General features: G+C 42.8%; 1 protein-coding gene across 4 annotated transcripts; it reads left to right on the plus strand.

Annotated features, from left to right (window-relative positions):
* The first annotated feature begins 468 nt into the window (after positions 1–468).
* Positions 469–18,461, plus strand: LOC144605659 (transmembrane protein 248-like). Of its 4 annotated transcripts, XM_078421132.1 has the most exons (8): positions 494–514; positions 2,196–2,376; positions 8,101–8,276; positions 11,066–11,366; positions 13,031–13,172; positions 15,252–15,414; positions 15,811–15,948; positions 18,089–18,461. In XM_078421132.1, exons 3-8 carry the CDS (start codon positions 8,118–8,120, stop codon positions 18,107–18,109), a joined length of 924 nt encoding a protein of 307 aa, XP_078277258.1. In that variant the 5' UTR covers positions 494–514; positions 2,196–2,376; positions 8,101–8,117; the 3' UTR covers positions 18,110–18,461. The 4 variants fall into 4 exon arrangements, with proteins under 4 accessions (XP_078277257.1, XP_078277258.1, XP_078277259.1 ...); XM_078421131.1 differs by lacking the exon at positions 2,196–2,376 and having other exon boundaries at positions 469–514; XM_078421133.1 differs by lacking the exons at positions 494–514; positions 2,196–2,376 and adding an exon at positions 546–585.
* The last annotated feature ends 1,609 nt before the right edge of the window (positions 18,462–20,070 follow it).

A 20,070-nucleotide genomic window follows, 5' to 3' on the forward strand; every position in this document is an offset into this window, starting at 1 on the left:
ACCCATTTCTAGGTTCCTTAATGTCCAACAGAGGATGCTGCCTGAGTTACTCCAGCATTTTGTGTCTTCGGTGAAAACCAGCATCTGCTGGTCCCTACACACTGACTCCAGCTTTTTTTGTGTCTATCTTGGGGTGCAAACCATCCATCACAGAGAATAGACAATAGGTGCAGGAGGAGGCCATTCAGCCCTTCGAGCCAGATCCTTCCTACACAAGACCCTACCTACCATGCCTCGCTGAATTGATTCTACGCTGATATTACAAATGCAAGAGTTGATGCTTTGCTGGAAATGTGAAGGATAAGGAGACGCTGCAATCCGTTGTGCGATGGGCGAGGTTGTGCCCGGGCGGGGGGGGCAGCGACTTTTGACCTCCCCCCGTTGCACCAAGTGCGACGTGTGTGTTGACATGAACAGTCGTCGCCATTTCCGCCGGCGGCGGCCACTTCCGTCGAGGTGGGCAGGACCCGGGGGGGGGGGGGAGGTTGACGGCGCCGCCGCCGCCGCGTTGGAGGTGAGTGACAACATGGAGGATGGGCCCGGCAACGTCGAATTTGAGGGGAGGAGGGGGTCGATAAATATTGGGTACTTTATTGGGGAAACGCTGCGGCCTCCGACCGTCCTTGGGAACTGCTTGCGTGGCCGACAGAAGTTTCCAGACCCGAAAGTCTGAAGAAGGATGATAGAGTAGACACAAACAACTGGAGCGGCACAGCCACACAGGCAGCAACTCCCATCTTCGGAGAGAAGGAATAGGTGACGTTTCGGATCGAGGCCCTTCTTCAGTCTGAAGAATGATCTCGACCCTAAATGTTACCTATTCCTTTTCTCCAGAGATGAGATGCTGCCTGTCCCGCTCGCTGAGACTAGTTACTCCAGCTTTTTGTGTGTCTTATCTTCGGTTTAAACCAACGTCTGCAGTTCCTTCCCGCACAATATTAACCCTATTTTATGTTGCCTGGCCGCTTGACCGTTTGCAACACTCTCTGTTTTATTTCAAGTTTCCCAGCATTTTGTTTTCTTTGATGAAGGTGCGAAGTGGTACTCGGGAGTTTGAGGTTGTTTTTTTAAAAGTCAGTGTTTGGATCTGTTCTTTCAGATAGTTTTGGATAGTGTTAGTGTAAGAAAATAACTGCAGATGCTGGTACAAATCGAAGGTGTTTATTCACAAAATGCTGGAGTAACTCAGCAGGTCAGGCAGCACCTCAGGAGAGATAAAGTCCAGTAAAGTCTGATAAACACTATCCTTGGATAGTGTTAGGATCAGTTTGTATCTGTTCTTTTCACACCGTACTTGTTTTTTGTAACCTTCCATGTCTCGTTTCACTCTCCCCTGACTCAGTCTGAAGAAGGGTTTTGACCCAAAACGTCACCCATTTCTCTCCTGTCCTGCTGAGTTACTCCAGCATTTTGTGTTTATCTTCAGTGTTAGGATGATTGAGTTTCCTTGTGCCCTTCTCTCCCTCTTTAACAATTTTGGGCACCATTGGAAGGATGTACTGGCTCTGGAGAGGGTCCAGAGGAGGTTTACAAGAATCATCCCAGGATTGAGTAGGTTAACCCTTGATGAGCGTTTTGTCGGCACTGGGCCTGTACTCGCTGGAGTTTAAAAGAATGAGGGGAGACCACATTGAAAAGTACAGAATAGTGAAAGTTTTGGGTAGAGTGGATGTGGAGAGGATGTTACCACCAGTGGGAGAGTCTAGGGCTAGATGTCATAGCCTCAAAATCAAAGGACGTTCTTTTAGGAAGGAGATGATGAATTTCTTTAGTCAGTGGGTGGTGAATCTGTGGAATTATTTGCCATCGAAGGCTGCAGAGGCCAATTCAGTGTATATTTTGAAGGCTGTGATAGATAGATTTTTGATTAGTACAGGCGTCAGAGGTTATGGGAAGAAGGCTGGAGAATGGGGTTAGGAGGGCGAGGTAGATCAGCCATGATTGAATGGTGGAGTAGACTTGATGGGCCAAATGGCCTAATTCTATTCCTATCACTTATGACCTTAATTATGGCTAACCATTCTACCAACAATTAGAGAGCAGTCCTGAGCTACTGTCTACCTCATTGGAGATCCTCGGACTATCTTTAATCAGACTTTACTGGACTTTATCTCGCACTAAACGTTATTAATGTATTCCCTTTGTCTAATGTAGTCCCTGCTGTTCCCACCACCCTAGTTTTCTTCCTTCCATAGTGTGTCCAAACCTTGCTAAATTCCTAATACCTGGCGGACGTCACACTGAGGCTAATCCCTTACCATGCTAGGCTCAGATTACGACATCTGACTCATAGCCTTGTGCCAGATGAGAACAGCAGTCAAAACAAGCAAGATTTGCTCTTCTCGACACTCGTGTCTCTGGAGTATGTGTGATTAGGTAATGATAAGCAGTTGGAGATTTTGGGGGGTAAATAGATCATGAATCATTCTTGCAAAAATAATAAAAACTGTAAAATAATTATTATTGCTCTGTATTCAAATATAGGGCGGTCACGGTGGCGCAACATAGAGTTGCTGCCTTACAGCGAATGCAGCACCGGAGACCTGGGTTCGGTCCCGACTACGGGTGCTGTCTGTATGGAGTTTGTACGTTCTCCCCGTGACCTGCATGGGTTTTCTCCGAGACCTTCGGTTTCCTCCCACACTCCAAAGACGTACAGGTTTGTAGGTTAACTGGCTTGGTAAATTAAAAATCGTCCCTAGTGGGTGTAGGATAGTGTTAATGTGCGGGGGATCGCTGGTCGGCGCCGAGGGGCTGCTTCCGCACTGTATCTCTTTAAAAAACACATTTTAAAAATATGATGCTCCGGTGAGACTTGACCTGAAATATTTCGACAGTTTTGTACTGTGGTTTCCCATTACTCCCATGTGGATTATAGTTGGTAACAACACAGCTGGTACTTTGCAGTTTGCTTCAGACTTTGGAAGCCTTGCCTAACGTGTGACCCAGTGATTGGCTTGCTGTTGACGCTGGGTATATGTTACTGTTTTTGTGCATAAACTCACCTGCTGTTCTTCACAAATCCCAATTTGTGACCCGCTGAGTTACTCCAGCATTTTGTGTATATCTATTGTGACATTACAGTTGTACGTGTTTAACATTTTTCATTTCTAGGACTGTTCTTTGCAATTTTTTAAGAGATTTATGCCATTTCTCAACTGCAATTTCTCAGTACAAAAATAACCGCAAGTAGACAGATATTTCACCAGCGTGTCCATGCAAGCCCAGTTCTCAGTGTTACCCATTCTTGTAAAGTACACTGGTAATTATCAGTCTGAAGAAGGGTCTCGACCCGAAACGTCACCCATTCTTTCTCTCCAGAGATGCTGCCTGTCCCATTGAGTTACTCCAGCTTTTTGTGTCTACCTTTGATTTAAATCAGCATCTGCAGTTCTTTCCTACACTGATAATTTTATTCCATACACTAGGGCGGCACAGTGGCGCCCAGTTTCCTCCCACGTTCGAAAGAGATGCAATGTTTGTAGGTTAATTGGCCTCTGACAATTGTTCCTAGTGTGTAGGATAGAACTAGTGTACAGGTGATCGCTGGTTGGCGCAGACTCAGTTGGCCAAAGATCCTGTTTCCACACTGTATCTTGAACCTAAACTAAACAAAATTAAATGAAATATGAATTTTTGATAATCAGTCCACTTACGAATCTTCAATTACAGAATTTAGTTTATTTTTTAGATTGAAATTCAAAAATTATTTTTTTAAAGTTGCGATTACCTATGGGCAGTGTTTGCGTTAGTATTCGGAAAAGAACTGGAAAAAATATACAACTTGGAGCAGATTTTACTCTTCGTTGCTCTAGTTTAGGTTTAAGAATTGGACTGATAGACATTTCCACCACTTGGTGAGTTAATCTTTTTATCTTTTGGATTGCATGAGTAATCCATACTGTGGAATAACTAGCACAAATATGTTCAATATTTGCATCCACCATTATGCAAACAGCATACCTGGATATTACATTCCAAAATGTCATATTTACTTCGGATGCAAAACAGTATTCGTCAAATATATGTATTATAGAACAAGGTGTAGAACAAAGGAACTGCCTATGCTGGTTTACAAAAAATGTCACAAAGTGCTAGAGTAACTCAGCAGGTCAGGCAGTATCATTTCATTTAGTTTAGTTTAGAGATACAGCCCCGGAACAGGCCCTTCCTTCAGCCCACCTAGTCCGCAAGGACATCGATCCCTAAAACATTAACACTATCCTACACGCACTAGGGGTAATTTTACATTTATACCAAGCCGATTAACCGACTAACCTGTACGTCTTTGGAATGTGGGAGGAAATCGAAGACCTCAGAGTAAACCCAAGAGGTCACGGGAGAGCGTACAAACATCGTACAGACAGCACCTGTAGTCGGGATCGAACCAGGTCTCTGGCGCTGTAAGGCAGCAACTCTACCGCTGCGCCACCATGCTGCTCTCCGCCGCCTTCTCCATCTCTGGTGAACAGAGATTCTCTTAAAGAAGGGTCCGATCCCGAATCGTCACCTATCCGTGTTATCTAGAGATGCTGCCTCACCCGCTGAGTTACTTTGCAGTTTGTATCTTTTGTTACCTTAAGGTGCAGGTCATGTTGGCAGTTATGATGCCGATCAGGTCAAGGACTATTTTTGAGTAACACCACAAAAATACCCCAATGTCTTGGATTACATTCACTTTTGGAATAGGTGTAACATTCCCTTTGCCAAATCAATCACAAGAAAAAAGCTTAATCTGTTCAAGCTTCTGGTGCCTTGAAATGGCAGATATTCTCAGTTAACATCCCTCTCAACTTCAAAAATAAACTGCTGAAGAACAAAGGGACTGCCCCTTTTGCCTTTAGAGATAGTGCTTGATGTGCAGAGTTCCTCGAGAAGTTTATTTTTTGCTTTGTTGCTTTTCTTTGTAGTAGCATCTATTATTTCATATTACCTCATTTGAAGTATTAGTGTTACATGTTTAAGATCAAACTTGTGACAAAACCTGGAAACACATAGATCAGGAAAAGGTGCAAAGTGCTGAAGTAACTCAGTGGATCAGGCAGTATCTCTGAAGAATATAGATAGGCAAAGTTTTGGGGTTGGGAGCCTTCTGCAGTTTAAAAAGGGTCCCAACTAGAAACTTCACCTATCCATGTTCTCCAGAGGGGCAACACAATGGCATAGCGTTTAAGTTGCTGCCTTACAGTGTCAGAGACCCAGGTTTGATCCTGAGTGTTGTCTGTACGGAGTTTGTATTTTCTGTGACCGTGTAGGTTTTCTCCAGGTGCTCCGGTTTCCTCCCACACTCCAAAGATGTAGTTTGTAGGCTAATTGGCTTCAGTAAAATTGTAAATTGTCGCTATTGTTTAGTTTATTGTCACGTGTACCGAGGTCCAATGAAAAGCTTTAGTTGCTTGCTAACGAGTCAGCAGAAAGATTATACATGATTACTATCGAGCTGTCCACAGCACACAGATTCATGATGAAGGGAGTAACGTTTAGTGCAAGATAAAGTTCAGTAAATTCCGATTAAAGATAGTCCAAGGGTCTTCAATGCGGTAGATAGTAGCTCAGGACTGCACTCTCGTTGTTGGTAGGACTGATAATAACTGGAAAGCAACTGTCTCTGAAGTGTGTAGGATGGTGCTAGTGAACGGCACGGTAGCGCAGCGGTAGAGTTGCTGCTTTACAGCGAATGCAGCGCCGGAGACTCAGGTTCGACCCTGACTACGGGTGCTGCACTGTAAGGAGTTTGTACGTTCTCCCCGTGACCTGCGTGGGTTTTCTCCGAGATCTTCGGTTTCCTCCCACACTCCAAAGACGTACAGGTATGTAGGTTAATTGGCTGGGTAAATGTAAAAATTGTCCCTAGTGGGTGTAGGATAGTGTTAATGTACGGGGATCGCTGGGCGGCACGGACTTGGAGGGCCGAAAAGGCCTGTTTCCGGCTGTATATATATGATGATATGATATGATGATGAACGGGGTGTGTGCTGGATGGGGTGGTCCCTTTGGGTCGAAGGGCCTGTTTCCATGCTATATCTCAAGTCTGAAGATGCTGCCTCACCCGCCGAGTCACTCCAGCACTTTGTACCTTTTTTGGTAAGCCAGCATCTACAGTTCCTTGGTAGACACCAAATGCTGGAGTAACTCAGCGGGTCAGGCAGCATCTCGGGAGAGAAGGAATGGGTGACGTTTCAGGTCGAGTCCCTTCTTCAAACTGAAGAAGGGTCTCATCCTGAAACGTCATCCATTCCTTCCCTCCCGAGATGCTGCCTGACCCGCTGAGTTACTCCAGCATTTTGTGTCTACCTTCAATTTTAACCAGCATCTGCAGTTTTTTTCCTACACATTCCTCTACAGTTCCTTGTGTGCATAGAACATGAGGTGTAATGGAGACACAAGAAAATCATTACGGCAATCTTGAGTGGATAGAAAACAAAGTTAATACTGAAGATGGGTCCCAACCCGAAACGTTGTCCGTCCATTCCCTCCACAGATGCTGCCTGACCCACTGAGCTTCTCCAACATTTTGTGGTTTGATCAGGAGATTGCACAGCTATACATGAACATGAATTCATTACTAGATTACAATATCTATTTATATAATGTGCTCCTCGCCAAGTGGCCAATTTCTTAGATCAATTAAAACTTGGTCCCACACCATACCGTCACATAGGGGGACCAAAAGTATCCAGAGATAAAGCTTACATTTGTTATTTATTTAAGACATTTACTCGTAAAACATCATGTAGCCCTTGAGCTCTGTTTCACAGATCTGAATTTTAATGGTATAGTTTAGTTTAGCGATCCAGCATGGAAACAGGCCCTTCAGCCCATTGAGTCCACAACTAGTAGGTATACTACTGAGTGAATTTTCAAATTTTCAACACAAAAACAAGTTAATGTAATGTTTTAAAATGTCCTAATTTCAAAATATTGGAAGTGTTGAATTTTTTAGAATGATTTAGTTACGGTATTTCAGTTATGATGTTCATAACATGTGCATTTGTTTAGCATTCTGCTGACATGTTATTTAAAGACTGATGAATGCTTTTGTGGAATCTTTTAGTACAATTGGTGCTTTGTCAGCTTGATGATATCAAGGAATGTATCATGATGTTCAAAGAAGACTTAACTTCTCAATAAATAAGAGCAGAATCGGAAGTCTGTTAGGCAACTGAGATAAAAGAAAATAAATTGGGAATATCAGTATCATTAAGATAGCAAGGTTATACAACAAGAATATTAGACATCATCGTTGGATTGAATGTAAAGCAATCCAAGGAGCAGTCTTGACGATAAAAGGGCATAGATTACGTTGTTAATTGTTAGAGATACAGCATGGAAACAGGCCATTCGACCCACCAAGTCCACGTCGACCATCGGTCACCCATTTACCCCAGTTCTCACTAATTCACACTGTTATCCCATTTTCACACTCCCTAACATTAGGGCCAATTTACAGAGGCCAATTAAGCTACCAATCTTAATTTGGGATGAGGGACGAAACCGGAGCACCCGGATCAAACCCTTGTAATTGGAGGAAACCAGAGCCTCCAGAGGAAACCCACATGAACACAGAGAGAATATACAATTTCCACTCAGACAGCACCCGCAGTCAGGATCGAACCCAATTCTCTGGCGCTGGGCGACATCAGACCTTATTTTATTTTATTAGATTATGCAAAATTATAGAAAAATCTAAAATTTGCACTCCAGTGCTATCTCGGTGATATGTGGTTTTGAGGTGAACCGATTGCTGTTTTTGTAAGAGGGCCGCAGACAGGATTTTCATATCTGCAAAAGACCACGTCAAATGCCATTCAATGGTTTTATGGGTTGTGGTGAAGTCGGTCTGATTAGATGTGCCTTGTGCCCACAAACCTCTGAGTGAAAAAGTTACCCCTATTATTCCTATAAAATCTTTCCCCTTTCACCTGAAACATATGTCCTCTGGTTCTTGATTCCTTTATCCTGGGTAAAAAGACTCTGGACATTTACCCTTTCTATTCCCCTCATGATTTTATGCACCTCTATAAGAATCACATTTCAGTTTTGAGCTGTATGTAAAGATGTCTTTAATAATTACTAATGTGTATATATTTTTGAATTTAGCTTCATTAGCTGCTGCCATGTTAACACGACATGCGTTGGAGAACGTGAAGTATTTTGTTATCCACCAGCCCCAACTGGTTGTGTTTATATTGTGCGTTAGCTCACTGGGTGTCGCATTCTTCAGCCTGGGGATCTACATCCGGTCACATGAAATCTCAAACCCTGATGTGCCTCAGGTAAGCTGGCAAAAAGCAATAAGCAAACACAGTAGAGTTGCAGCCTGACAGGTAGAGTTGTAGCCTTACAGCGCTGAAGACCCGGGTTCGATCCTGACTACGGGTGCTATCTGTATGGAGTTTGTGCGTTCTCCCCGCGATCACGTGGGTTTTCCCCAGGTGCTCCAGGTTCCTCCCACACTCCAAAGAAATGGGAGGAATGTAGGACAATTGGCTTAGGTAAAAATTGTAAATTGTCCCTAGTGTGTAGGATAGCCCTAATGTAGAGGGTGATCACTGGTTGGCATGGACTCAGTGTGCCAAAGGGCCTGTTTCCATGCTGAATCTCAAAATTAACTAAACTCAGTCAATGGGAAATGCACACATTTTTTGTTATACCATATTGGCAATAGGAATCTTGTGTCTAATATGTCCTTCCCCCGCCCGCCCGCCCCCCCCCCCCCCCCCCACCCACTCTCCACTGCTTTTGCTGCACATGAAAATATAAGGGTTAAAGTGTAGAGTTCTTAAATCAGATTCCCTTTGCATTTATGCAGCTGCATGAGATATTTGGGGAGCTTTGTATTATAATTAAAGAACTGATATTTGTTACCAAGATCCTGAATGTATCAGACATTACCACAATTGTTTCCTCCTTTAGTTCCCTTGATGAAACACCAAAACAATCAATGCTGAATTAACTCATTTCAATTGTGATGGGAATGGCCTTGCTGCATTTGTCAGCCTTCCACTTAGCCGGTGAAACCTCTTTCGGAAAGCCACTTGTTAAAGCCTTGAGTAATCTTTGGCATTTCAAATATATCACCTTTTAGACGAAGTGTTGAAAAGATTTAATGGGAACTTGAGGGGTAATCTTTTTACACAGAGGGTGGTGAGTGTATGGAACGAGCTGCTGGAGGAGGTAGTTGAGGCAGGTACATGGATAGGGTAGGTTTACAGGGATATGAGCCAAATGCAGGCAGGTGGGACTAGTTTAGATGTTGGTCGGTGTGGGCAAGTTGGGCCAAAGGGCCTGTTTCCATGCTATATGACTGTAAGACTGAAGCATCTATACTTAACAATGCCTGGTGGGTGGCAGTCAATGACAGGTGGCTCAGACCACAGCTCAATTTTCCCTCGGCACTGATCACAACCTCGTCTGAGGGTGAAGTCCACACCACTGAGCATCCCCTAGGCTGTATTACACCCTCTACTTATGAGCAACATTTCACAGTTAACAATTCATAATAAAATACATCAAAGCACATCTGTCTGCGAAATGTAATCACACAAGGTTGCTACAGAATGTTCACTCAAGGTTACTCCTGAATGCTCCCAATCCTCCCATTGGCTAGGATCCACTGTAACTCTGCAGCCATTCTCTAGTTGCCCTCTAGTTCCCATACTATCCCTTTGACCCTTTCCTCCAAGAAATCACTACTCAACATGTTGCAACCTAACCCTTTCCTTACAAGATGCAAATGGATTGAAAATGCAGCAGTTGAAATACAAATAGCCAACGGCTTTTGAAAAGGATAGGAAGCTTTGCTAATCAAGAGTCCCGAAGAAACCACAACCCATCATGTATTGTTTCAAAGCAGTAAAATTACAAAGGGTCCAACCTTGGTCACCATACTTCACGTATGATCCAAGATGACACCCGTTAGGCAGAGGTACAAATGCTTGAAAGCATATGCCACCAGATTCAGGAACAGCTTCTTCCCTGCTGTGTCAGACTACTGAATGGTCCTCTCATAAGATAAGGGTGCAGTCCCGATATCCCCTCTTACCTCGTTGTGACCCGTACACTTTTTTTACTGCACTTTCTCTGTAGCTGTCACGCTGGAACGCTATATTCTACACTATGGCATTTTTCTTTTTGCATTTCCCATTGTATTGTGTATGACTTGATGGCATTTGTGTGCAGTATAATTTGACTGGACAGCACGCATACAAAGCTTTTCATTGAATCTCAACACACCGTTACAATAATATACCAATATCAAGCTGTAATAGTTCATAATCTGTTCATTTAAGGGCATCTCTGCTAAGGCCACCAATGCACAGTTAAATGTGCAATGATTTCTGGACAGTGATGAGAACTAACTTGTACTTCAAAACCAATTACTCTACCTCAACCAGCTGGTCTAAGTTTAACTCAGTGATAAAACCCAGACATGTTGTAGATGGCAATGGGAGGAATCCAACCAGAACTCATGTGCTTGATCATAACCTCAGTGCTGCCTTTTGACACCCCTGTATGTCTGACATTCGGTGAAAAGATTCAACTTCATCCATTAAAAAAGAGACAACAGTTGTCTAAACTCTCAGGTTTTTATGCAGATCTATTACTGGTTAGCTCCTGATGGCTGTGAAATTGTTTGGTTTAGTTTAGTGATACAGCAAGGAAACAGGTCCTACCAGCCACCGAGTCTGCGTCAACCAACGTTCACCCATTATCCCAGTTTCACATCCTGCACACTAGGGACAATTATGGAATCCAATCAACCTACAAACCCGCACATCTTGGGGATGTGGGAGGAAACCTGAACACCCAGAGAAAACCCACGTGGTCACAGGGAGAACGTATAAACACTATGCAGACAGCACCCATAATCGGGATCGAACCCGGGTCTCTGGCATTGTAAGGGAGCAACTCTACAGCTGCGCCACCGTGCTGCCCCAAATGTTATTCCGACCTCAACTGAATATCTTCTGAAGTGTGGGGGGGGGGATTAACTGAGATTGATGCTACTGGGAAGCCATCCAATTTATTTGGAGTGCTAAAATATGTCTCTATTTTGATTTAGGTCTGGAATACAGTCCTTCAGTCTCTCAGTAAACTGAAATTCTGTCCATTTAAAAATGAAAGCTCAGAAGGTCTACCTGCTCTCGTTGGACATGGTTCGGTAAGGAGGCGACCAGACCCAGAACCATTAGTTCATACCACAATAGGGCAGCCTTCCACCCCTGTTTCTACACCAGGTGTACCAGTCAGCATCTCTCTGCTGGTGCCCATAAGGTTTGACTTAAGGAAACCATTAAAAAGATTGTATGACAACACAACTCATCTTCAGGCTGTGGTGGCTGGAAATCTGCTGGGACTAGGAGGTAAGCAAAAGTATACCGTAGTGATCCCTCAGAACTAATAACTATGGATGCTTGTTCATTAAACTATTCTCTGTAATAGTTTTGACATATGGAAAATTACAGGTTGCAATGAAGATTATAAAAAAATGACCTATTGACCTATCTATTATATCAAGGACTCCTTTCTTTGATATAGTTTTCTGTAACCTCATAAGAGTTACTGCTTTGCTTTAGTATCCACTTTAATATGTCTTTGTTGTAAGTCTCTGTTTTGTAATATTTAAAGACACAATGTAACTATATACTTGCCTGTGCTCGGTCCGCATTGACCAAACTGATCTCCCGGTGGCCGAGCACTTCAACTCCCCCTCCCATTCCCAGTCTGACCTTTCTGTCATGGGCCTCCTCCAGTGCCATAGTGAGGCCCACCGGAAATTGGAGGAACAGCACCTCATATTTCGCCTGGGCAGTTTGCAGCCCAGTGGTATGAACATCGACTTCTCCAACTTTAGATGGTTCCTCTGTCCCTCCCTTCCCCTCCTCCTTCCCAGATCTCCCTCTATCTTCCTGTTTCCATCTATATCCTTCCTTTGTCCCGCCCCCCTGACATCAGTCTGAAGAAGGGTCTCGACCCGAAACGTCACCCATTCCTTCTCTCCCGAGATGCTGCCTGACCTGCTGAGTTACTCCAGCATTTTGTGAATAAATACCTTCGATTTGTACCAGCATCCGCAGTTATTTTCTTATATACTTGCCAGGCTTTGTCCCGTCCCCACCTCTTGTAGGTTTTCTCCCCCCTACTACAGTTAGTCTGAAGAAGGATCCCGACCCAAAAAATCAGTTATCCATGTCTTCCACAGTTGCCTGCTGAGTTACTACAACACTTTTTTAATGTAAATACAGATGTAGAAAAAAAGGGCGGTGCAGCAGTAGAGTTGCTGCCTTACAGCACCGGAGACCCAGGTGCGATCCTGACTACGTGTACTGTTTGTACACTCTCATTGTAACCGGGTGGGTTTTCCCCGGGTGCTACAGTTTCCTCGCACATTCCAAAAACGTGCAGGTTTGCAGGTTAATTGGCCTCTATAAATTGTAAATTGTCCCTTGTGTGTAGGATAATGCTAATGTACGCTGGTCGGCGTGTACCCGGTGGGCTGAAGGGCCTGTTTCCGTCCTGTATCTCTAAAGTCTAAATATGATCTATAAAATTGACAGTTTTTTTTGTTTTTTAGAGAGACAGTTTTGGCTTTTGTATCTGAATCAGTGGCAATTATGCAGATTGAGGGCATATTTTTCAGACCACTTTAAAAAGGGGAAAAGACTAAAGTGACATAGTCGAAACAAGGAATTGCAGATGCTGGTTTACACAAAACGGCACAATGTACTGGAGTAACTCAGCAGGTCAGGCAGCATTTTTAGAGAATACAGATAGGTGAAGTTTCTGGTTCCTGACCCGAAATCTTCGCCTCTCCATGTTCTGCAGAGATGCTGCCTGACCTGTGGAGTTACTCTGGCACTTTGTGTCCTTTTATAACATAATGTTTAATTTTAATAGCACTAGAGTGTGTCTTTTTTTCTGTCACTTACTTTTCTTTACTTACCTCTGTGAAAATAGTGCGGAGATTCCACATGGTTCTTCCGTGGTGTTACTTTAAACAATTGCTGGCATCGCCTTTGTGTTTCAGATTCAAAGGAGCCGATTAACGTCATGCTCATGTCACCATGGATACCTGTACATTACCTTTCACGAGAAAATTTCACAATTACCACGAGTTCCCTTACCTGCATCACATTGACTGGAGCGGCACATGTCCTGCCCCAAGCAAGGTCTGTGAAAAATCAATTGCGAAGGATGTTTGTTAAAACATAGAAATAAGGAACTGCAAATGCCAGGTTGCATAAAAAGACACTAAGTGCTGGAGTAACTCAGCGGGTCAGGTGGCATCTCTAGTGAACGTGAATAGTTGACATTTCTTGTCGGGATCCTTCAGACTGGAGACCCGTTGAGTTATTCCAGCACTTTTGTGTCTTTTTTAGCATGTTTATTGTATTGGGTTGAGTAAAAGTATGAGGGCCTAGCCACCAGTAATTTGAAGATTGTTTCTCTTTGCTGATATTTTCTTTGTAATTTATTGAACTAATACCGATTGACTGCTAAATCTGACCAGGATAATGTATCATGACCAGAAACGAAGGGGGTGTAAGGGAGGAATAAAGACCTTAAGAAACACCAAGCCATTGTTTTACTTTAAAGATGGGACCAATTTTTGATTCCCATCTGTCAGAAAACCAATTTTTGATTCCCATTTTCATACACACTTAAGGGAGGATTCGGTGGGAAAGAATTAATAAGATCAATTTGAGGGAGTTACCTGGTCGTGGTGAGATAATAATGATAAAATATGGAAAGTGTGCTGCTCTGATATGTACAAAGAACATAAGCAAGGCAAAAGACAAGGGCTTGAGAGCAGATGGTATCCCCATCGAATGGAAGATCTTGAACTTAGTCAGAGATTTCAAAAAACCTGCGCTGTAACAATTTAAGAAATTGTGAGGGTGACCTTGATTTTTCTGCCATTTACATTCCCCTTTGTGTTTTAAAACTATAAAATTACTGACCCACAACTTCAAGATCTTCTCTTGATCTTGTTTAATATTCATCAGTAGAATTTAAATGTGACCTTTTAGTTTAGTTTAGTTTAGAGATGCAGCGCGGAAACAGGTCATTCGACCCACCGAGAGTCCACGCCCACCAGCGATCCCCGTACACTAGCACTATCCTACACACTAGGGACAATTTATAATTTTTACTGAAGCCAAATAATTTACAGACCTGTACGTCTTTGGAGTACGTCTTGGGAGGAGATCGGAGCACCCGGGGAAAGCCCAAGCGGTCACGGGGAGAAAGTACAAACTCCATACAGACAGCACCCGTAGTCAGGTTCGAACCCGGATCTCTGGCGCTGTAAGGCAGCAATTCTGCCGCTGTGGCACAGCGACACCCCACTCCACCTCTCTGCTGCTTTTCTCTTGTCTTTCCATCATATGGTTCGGATAACCCATATTTCAATGATAACCAGTTTGTTCAGTTTAGGATATTCTGTTTTCAGTGCAGCTGTTATTGGTAGTGTTCCCAAAAAAAACTGTGATGAACCTGATGACCCATGGATTTGACTAAAGCTCGCAGTTTCCAGTTTTCCCTCGCCATAATTTCACTGAATTTTATCTTGTCGCCTGAAGTTGCTCAATTTGAGGGTACCCACCTTGAGTGGTAGCAATTCCTCAACAACATCCAAAACCACCTATATTTTGTATTTAATCTGAAGCTTAATTAGCTTGGTTACAGGTCCATTAGCTGTATTTCAGGAACAGTTTCATCCCAGTTGTTATAAGGCAACTGAACCATCCTATCAATAACTAGAGAGCGGGACGGAGCGCTACTATCTACTTCACTGGAGACCCTCAGTCCGATTATCTTTAATCGGACTTTACTGAACTTTATCTTGCATTAAATGACATTCGCTTTATCCTGTATCTGTACACTGTGGATGGCTCGATTGTAATCATGTATAGTCTCGGACTGCTCAGCACGCAGAAAAGCTTTTCACTGCACCCTGGTACACATACAACAAACTACGCTAAATCTAAGTTTCTGGACCACAGACCCAGATATATGAATTCAAATCCAATTGTAGGGAATTTCTAATTAAATTAATTAAGCATATCTGTGCATAAATGCCAATCTTTGTGGTAAATACTGAATTGTTTGTAAAATCCACCTGAATAGCAAAATCTACCCAAACCTATGCTTCTAGCTTTTGAATCCACTATCCTGGGTAAAAGTGCCCTTTAGAGCACTACGGTTACTGGAGACGTTAACGACGTTTCCTTTTTTGTTTCTTTTAGGTACTTTCCTTCCTGTAACCTGGAGAATCTTACTGATGTGTCTCTGTACGAGGCCACATTCGCAGAGAAGTCAGAGAAGGCATTTTCAAAAGGTCACACTTCTGCTGAGTGCTACACAGCACAGTACAAGCCTGAGCCCAAGTTCACTATTCTGTTGTCAGAGGTACGATTTTAATAAAAACACCTTACTTTAGTATTCGTTATTTGTTTAATTGTATCGTTTTGCAAAGAAAACAACAAATATTTAATCTACTGTGTTTAGGGCGGTATGGTGGTGCAGCAGTAGAGTTGCTGCCTTACAGCGCCAGAGACCCCGGTTCGATCCTGGCTACCGGTGCTGTCTGTACGGAGTTTATACATTCTACCTGTGATAGTGTTGGTTTTACCCAGGTGCTCCAGTTTCCTCCCACATTCCAATGAGGTACAGGTTTGTAGGTTAATTGGCTTCGGAATCTGCAGTTTTCTTGTCTCATGTTAAGCAAGAGGATACCTTTCTTCAGCCGAAAGTGATTAACTCATTGAGTCACACATAATTTACTTGTTTATTTCTCACCTGTAGGAAGATCGGATTCTCTGCAGCCAGCATTTACTGAATACAAGTTATGTTCTAATTCTTCTGGCTCTCATTATTTTCTGTGTATCTGTGGCAGCCGGGCTGAGAAGGAAACTGAGGCACAAAGCGATAAACTTACACAAGGTAACCAGGCTCATTCACGATAAGTTGACTCTTTGGGTAATAAACAATATATTAATAGTTCTACAGCTTCCTTTTGGAAAACATGCATCATCAGTGCCTTAATTTGTGGGAGGGGAACTGAGCTTTTTTGCATTGAAGCAGGATTGCTGAATGTCAGGTAAATGGTTCAGTAAGGGAAACAATTATTTTACCGATAAAGTATGAAGCAAATAACTGCAGCATCCTTACTCCCGTTGATATGTTTAGGGCTTTAGAGGTTTTTTGTTTAAGATCATAATTTTGTATAATATTGTGATTATTTTAAATTTCTAATACACCTGTGCCCTTATTTGTACCAATTATTCTGCATCATTATGACTTTTAAAGAAATTAGCCCAGGTCCACCAATGATTTCCCAATACCCTTGGTTCCAAAGCCTTTCTGGCTTATCCGTTTTGCCGGATCAACAGAGGTCACGTCCTCCGAGAGGAGTCCAACGGTACTGGAATGGTCGACCTAGGAAGCCAAGCCAAGATACCGGCTCGCAAAGTCGGCTGCGGAAGTCGGCTATGGGAACGGATCTGCTGGCTCTGGCCTGACTGGAGATCCAGAGCCCCAGCTGCAGGGGGGCAAATTCCAACCGGCCGATCGGCTGCAGAAGTCCTGTTGAGATTGGGATCGTCCACCTCACCCGGCCACATTTTTTTGGGGGGGGGGGGCCTGGGGCGGATTTCAAGTGTGCTCTCGTAATTTTGTCTGGATTAAAGGAGGTGCCAAACCACCATTTGCCAGAAAATCGGTGATGGACCTGTAGTAAAATGACACAAATAGTCTTCCAACAACAAATCTGCGGTCCTCGTGTGCCTCCAGCACGATGCTGAAGGTAGCAGCATCTCTTTCCCCTGCTGTGTACTGCAGTGTAAGTCCACAGCCTCGAAGCTTATCATGTGGCACACAATGTACTATGTGACTTAATTGTGTTAAAATCTCTATTGCATTGACCAGGCTTCTGGATATTTGGTCTGGGTTTTTGATGACAATAGCCAAAAAAACTGGTGGGCATGTGGATCAAATAATATCCATAGCACAATTTGACATCATTTGCACTAACTTTAGCAGTTCTACAGGACATTGTGCAGCTCTATTGGACTTTGATTAGGCCAAATTTGGAGTATTGCGTGCAGTTCTGGTCGCCGCATTACAGGGTGGATTTGGAGGCTTTGGAGAGGGTGCAGAGGAGGTTTACCAGAATGCTGCTTGGATTAGAAGGTTTAAGCTACAGAGAGCTGTTGGATACTTAGAAATAGACACAAAATGCTGGAGTAACTCAGCAGGACTAGCAGCATCTCTGGAGAAAAGGATTGGGTCTGTGAAGGAACTGTAGATGCTGGTTTAAACTGAAGATAAACACAAAATGTTGGAGTAACTAATCGGGACAGGCTGGAGAGAAGGAATGGGATTGTTTTCTCTGGAATGTTGAAGGTTGAGGGAAGACTTGATAAAAGTATATAAAAAGGTATTCCTTCCTGCCTGGGGAAGGATCAAAAACATCTCAAAACTGGAGAGGAACTTGAAGTGTGAGGAAAATGGCTGTTACCCTGGGCCATTTGGTATCCAACGGCAAGAAAGCAGAGGAGGAGGTTCTGTGAAGTCCTGAGGGTGCAGAGCAGGTGTACCAGAATGCTGCCTGGGTTAGAGGGTTTCCACTACAGGTAGAGGTTGGATAGACTTGGATTGTTTTCTCTGGAATGTCAGAGGTTGAGGGGAGACTTGATAGAAATATGTTAAATTATGAGAGGCATGAATAAGGTGGACAGGCAAAACCTTTTTCCCAGGGTTGAAAAGTCCAACACTTGAGGACATAACTATAAGGTGAGAGGGGGAAAGTTTAATGGAGATAGATGTGTGGGGGCAGGTTTCTTTACACGGAGAGTGGTGGGGGGCCTGGAATGCATTGCCAAGGGAGGTGGTGGGGCAGATACGATAGTGGCGTTTAAAAGGCTTTTAGATAAGCAGATGGAAGTGATGCCAGATCTGATCCCCATCAACCCAGCACACAGCTTAATGCACCACGGTCCAGTTTGCAGGCTGCTTTGTTTAGAAATGAGGATGAAATTGTCTTGACATTCATGGGTTTTTCTGATGTTTCTTTATATTCCAGGTCCATCTTCTGGAAATGTGATCTTTGACCAAACTCTTATGTAGAGAAATATTTGGATCCATGAGGAGAATGGAGAATTTTAGTCATCTCGGTATCTTTTGTGAATCACTCCAAAGGAAAATATACATCAGCAATGAGTAAAATCTCCCATTAAATTTGTGTTCTTCCTTTGAAAACAATTAATTTTGGAACTCTTGCTATTTCCTTTCACAAATTATATTTATTTCTTTTGCCATGATTGTAATTTAACAGGAGGTGGAGTTTTTTTTAATGGTGTTAAATCTGCTGATCATCCACCACCGCTGCCTCTAACACTCAACCAATTGTAAGACTTAGCAAACGTCTTTATAAAATTTCAGTGTAATAACTCACAGTATAATTTGAAAGTAATCTATTTTCCATTTACTGTTTTAAAAAAGGGTGATGGTTTTAATCATTCGTTCGTTTGTTAACTTTGTTTGTTGGTTTAAATGTATTATTTAAAGAACTTTGCTGCCCAGTGTACTGATGGGGTTGTTTTGAATTTCTGAGAACATCCCAGGTAATTATTATCTGAAATTTGCAAATGTCAGATGTCTGCCAAAGTATTCATGGACATCAGCCTCAGGCAAAGTTGTCCTGATAGGTGAATAAGTGTAATCAAATAAAATGTCTCGAGGCAGATCACGTGTGTTAATGCTGGAAAAAAATATATAAAATTTGCAAATACTCTACAGTCTGTTTATATAATAGCTGGTCCATAGATCTATTTTTATAGTTAAACTGTTGATAAGGAATTTCCTTTTCTGATGTCGCCTACTTTTAACAGGATATACTTTTTTATTAGCTATTCTAGTTTTTTACAGTCACCTCGATCCTGGTATTTGGCATTTCATTTTCGCTTCCAGATTTCTGAGGCAGACTGCCAATCGGTGGGGTAAAGAGTATGAACAATCGGGCGGAAGTAGTATTATTATGAGAGGGAACAATCTCCAGGAATTGAACAATCACCTCTTTTAGGGTGGCACAATGGCGTAGCGGTAGAGTTGCAACCTTACAGCGCCAGAGACCCGGGTTCGATACGGACTACGGGTGCTATCTGTACGGAGTTTGTACGTTCTTCCCGAGGCCTGCGTGGGTTTTCTCCGGGTACTCCTGTTTCCTCCCACACTCCAAAGATGTGCAGGGTTGTAGGTTAATTGGCTTTTGTAAATTGTCTCGAGTGTGTAGGAGAGTCCTAGTGTATGTGATGATCACCGTTCGATATACACTTGATGGGCCGAAGGGCCTGCTTCCATGCTGTATGTCTACAGTCTAAAATGTACCGAGGTACAGTGCAAAGCTTTAGTTTGCATACTATCCAGTCAAAGAAAGGCTACGCATGAATACAATCAAGCCGTCCACAGTGCACAGATGAAGGATAAAGGGTACAACATTTAGTGGGACATGTGCTGAATTGCTTATTTGGAATCATGGGTCAAAATGTTTGTCGTTCAGTATTGAATTACCTTAACATTGTCGCAAGACGCCAGTCATGCTTGAACTCGAGGTGTGAGTGTTTGAAGGAATAGCTAACACTAATTTGTGAATTATGACCCCTGAAACCTAATTGCAGATGCATGTTGATATTGCACCGTTCCCTTTCTCTGCTTAAAGCAAGTTTTGGTATTAAAATTTTCCTCAATATCTCCTACAATCTCTAAATATCTTATTTCTATTGACGAGAAACCAAACAACAAAACTGTACTTTGGAACACGTGACAATAAATTAAACTAACCATTCTATTTGTTCCCTTCATAATTTTATAATGCTCTGTAAAATCACCTGTCAGCCTCCTAAATTCCAGCCTATTCAATCTGTTGTTGTAAGAAATACCTGCATTCCAGGAATCATCCTGATGAATCTCTTCTGCATTCTCTGAATTGGAACCGTGTCCTTTACGTAGTGTGGTGACCAAAACTCTTAAGTGTGGCATGTCCCAACTCTTGTGAAGGAAGGAACT

Source organism: Rhinoraja longicauda, chromosome 25, assembly GCF_053455715.1.
Source record: "Rhinoraja longicauda isolate Sanriku21f chromosome 25, sRhiLon1.1, whole genome shotgun sequence".
Lineage (NCBI taxonomy): Eukaryota > Metazoa > Chordata > Chondrichthyes > Rajiformes > Arhynchobatidae > Rhinoraja > Rhinoraja longicauda.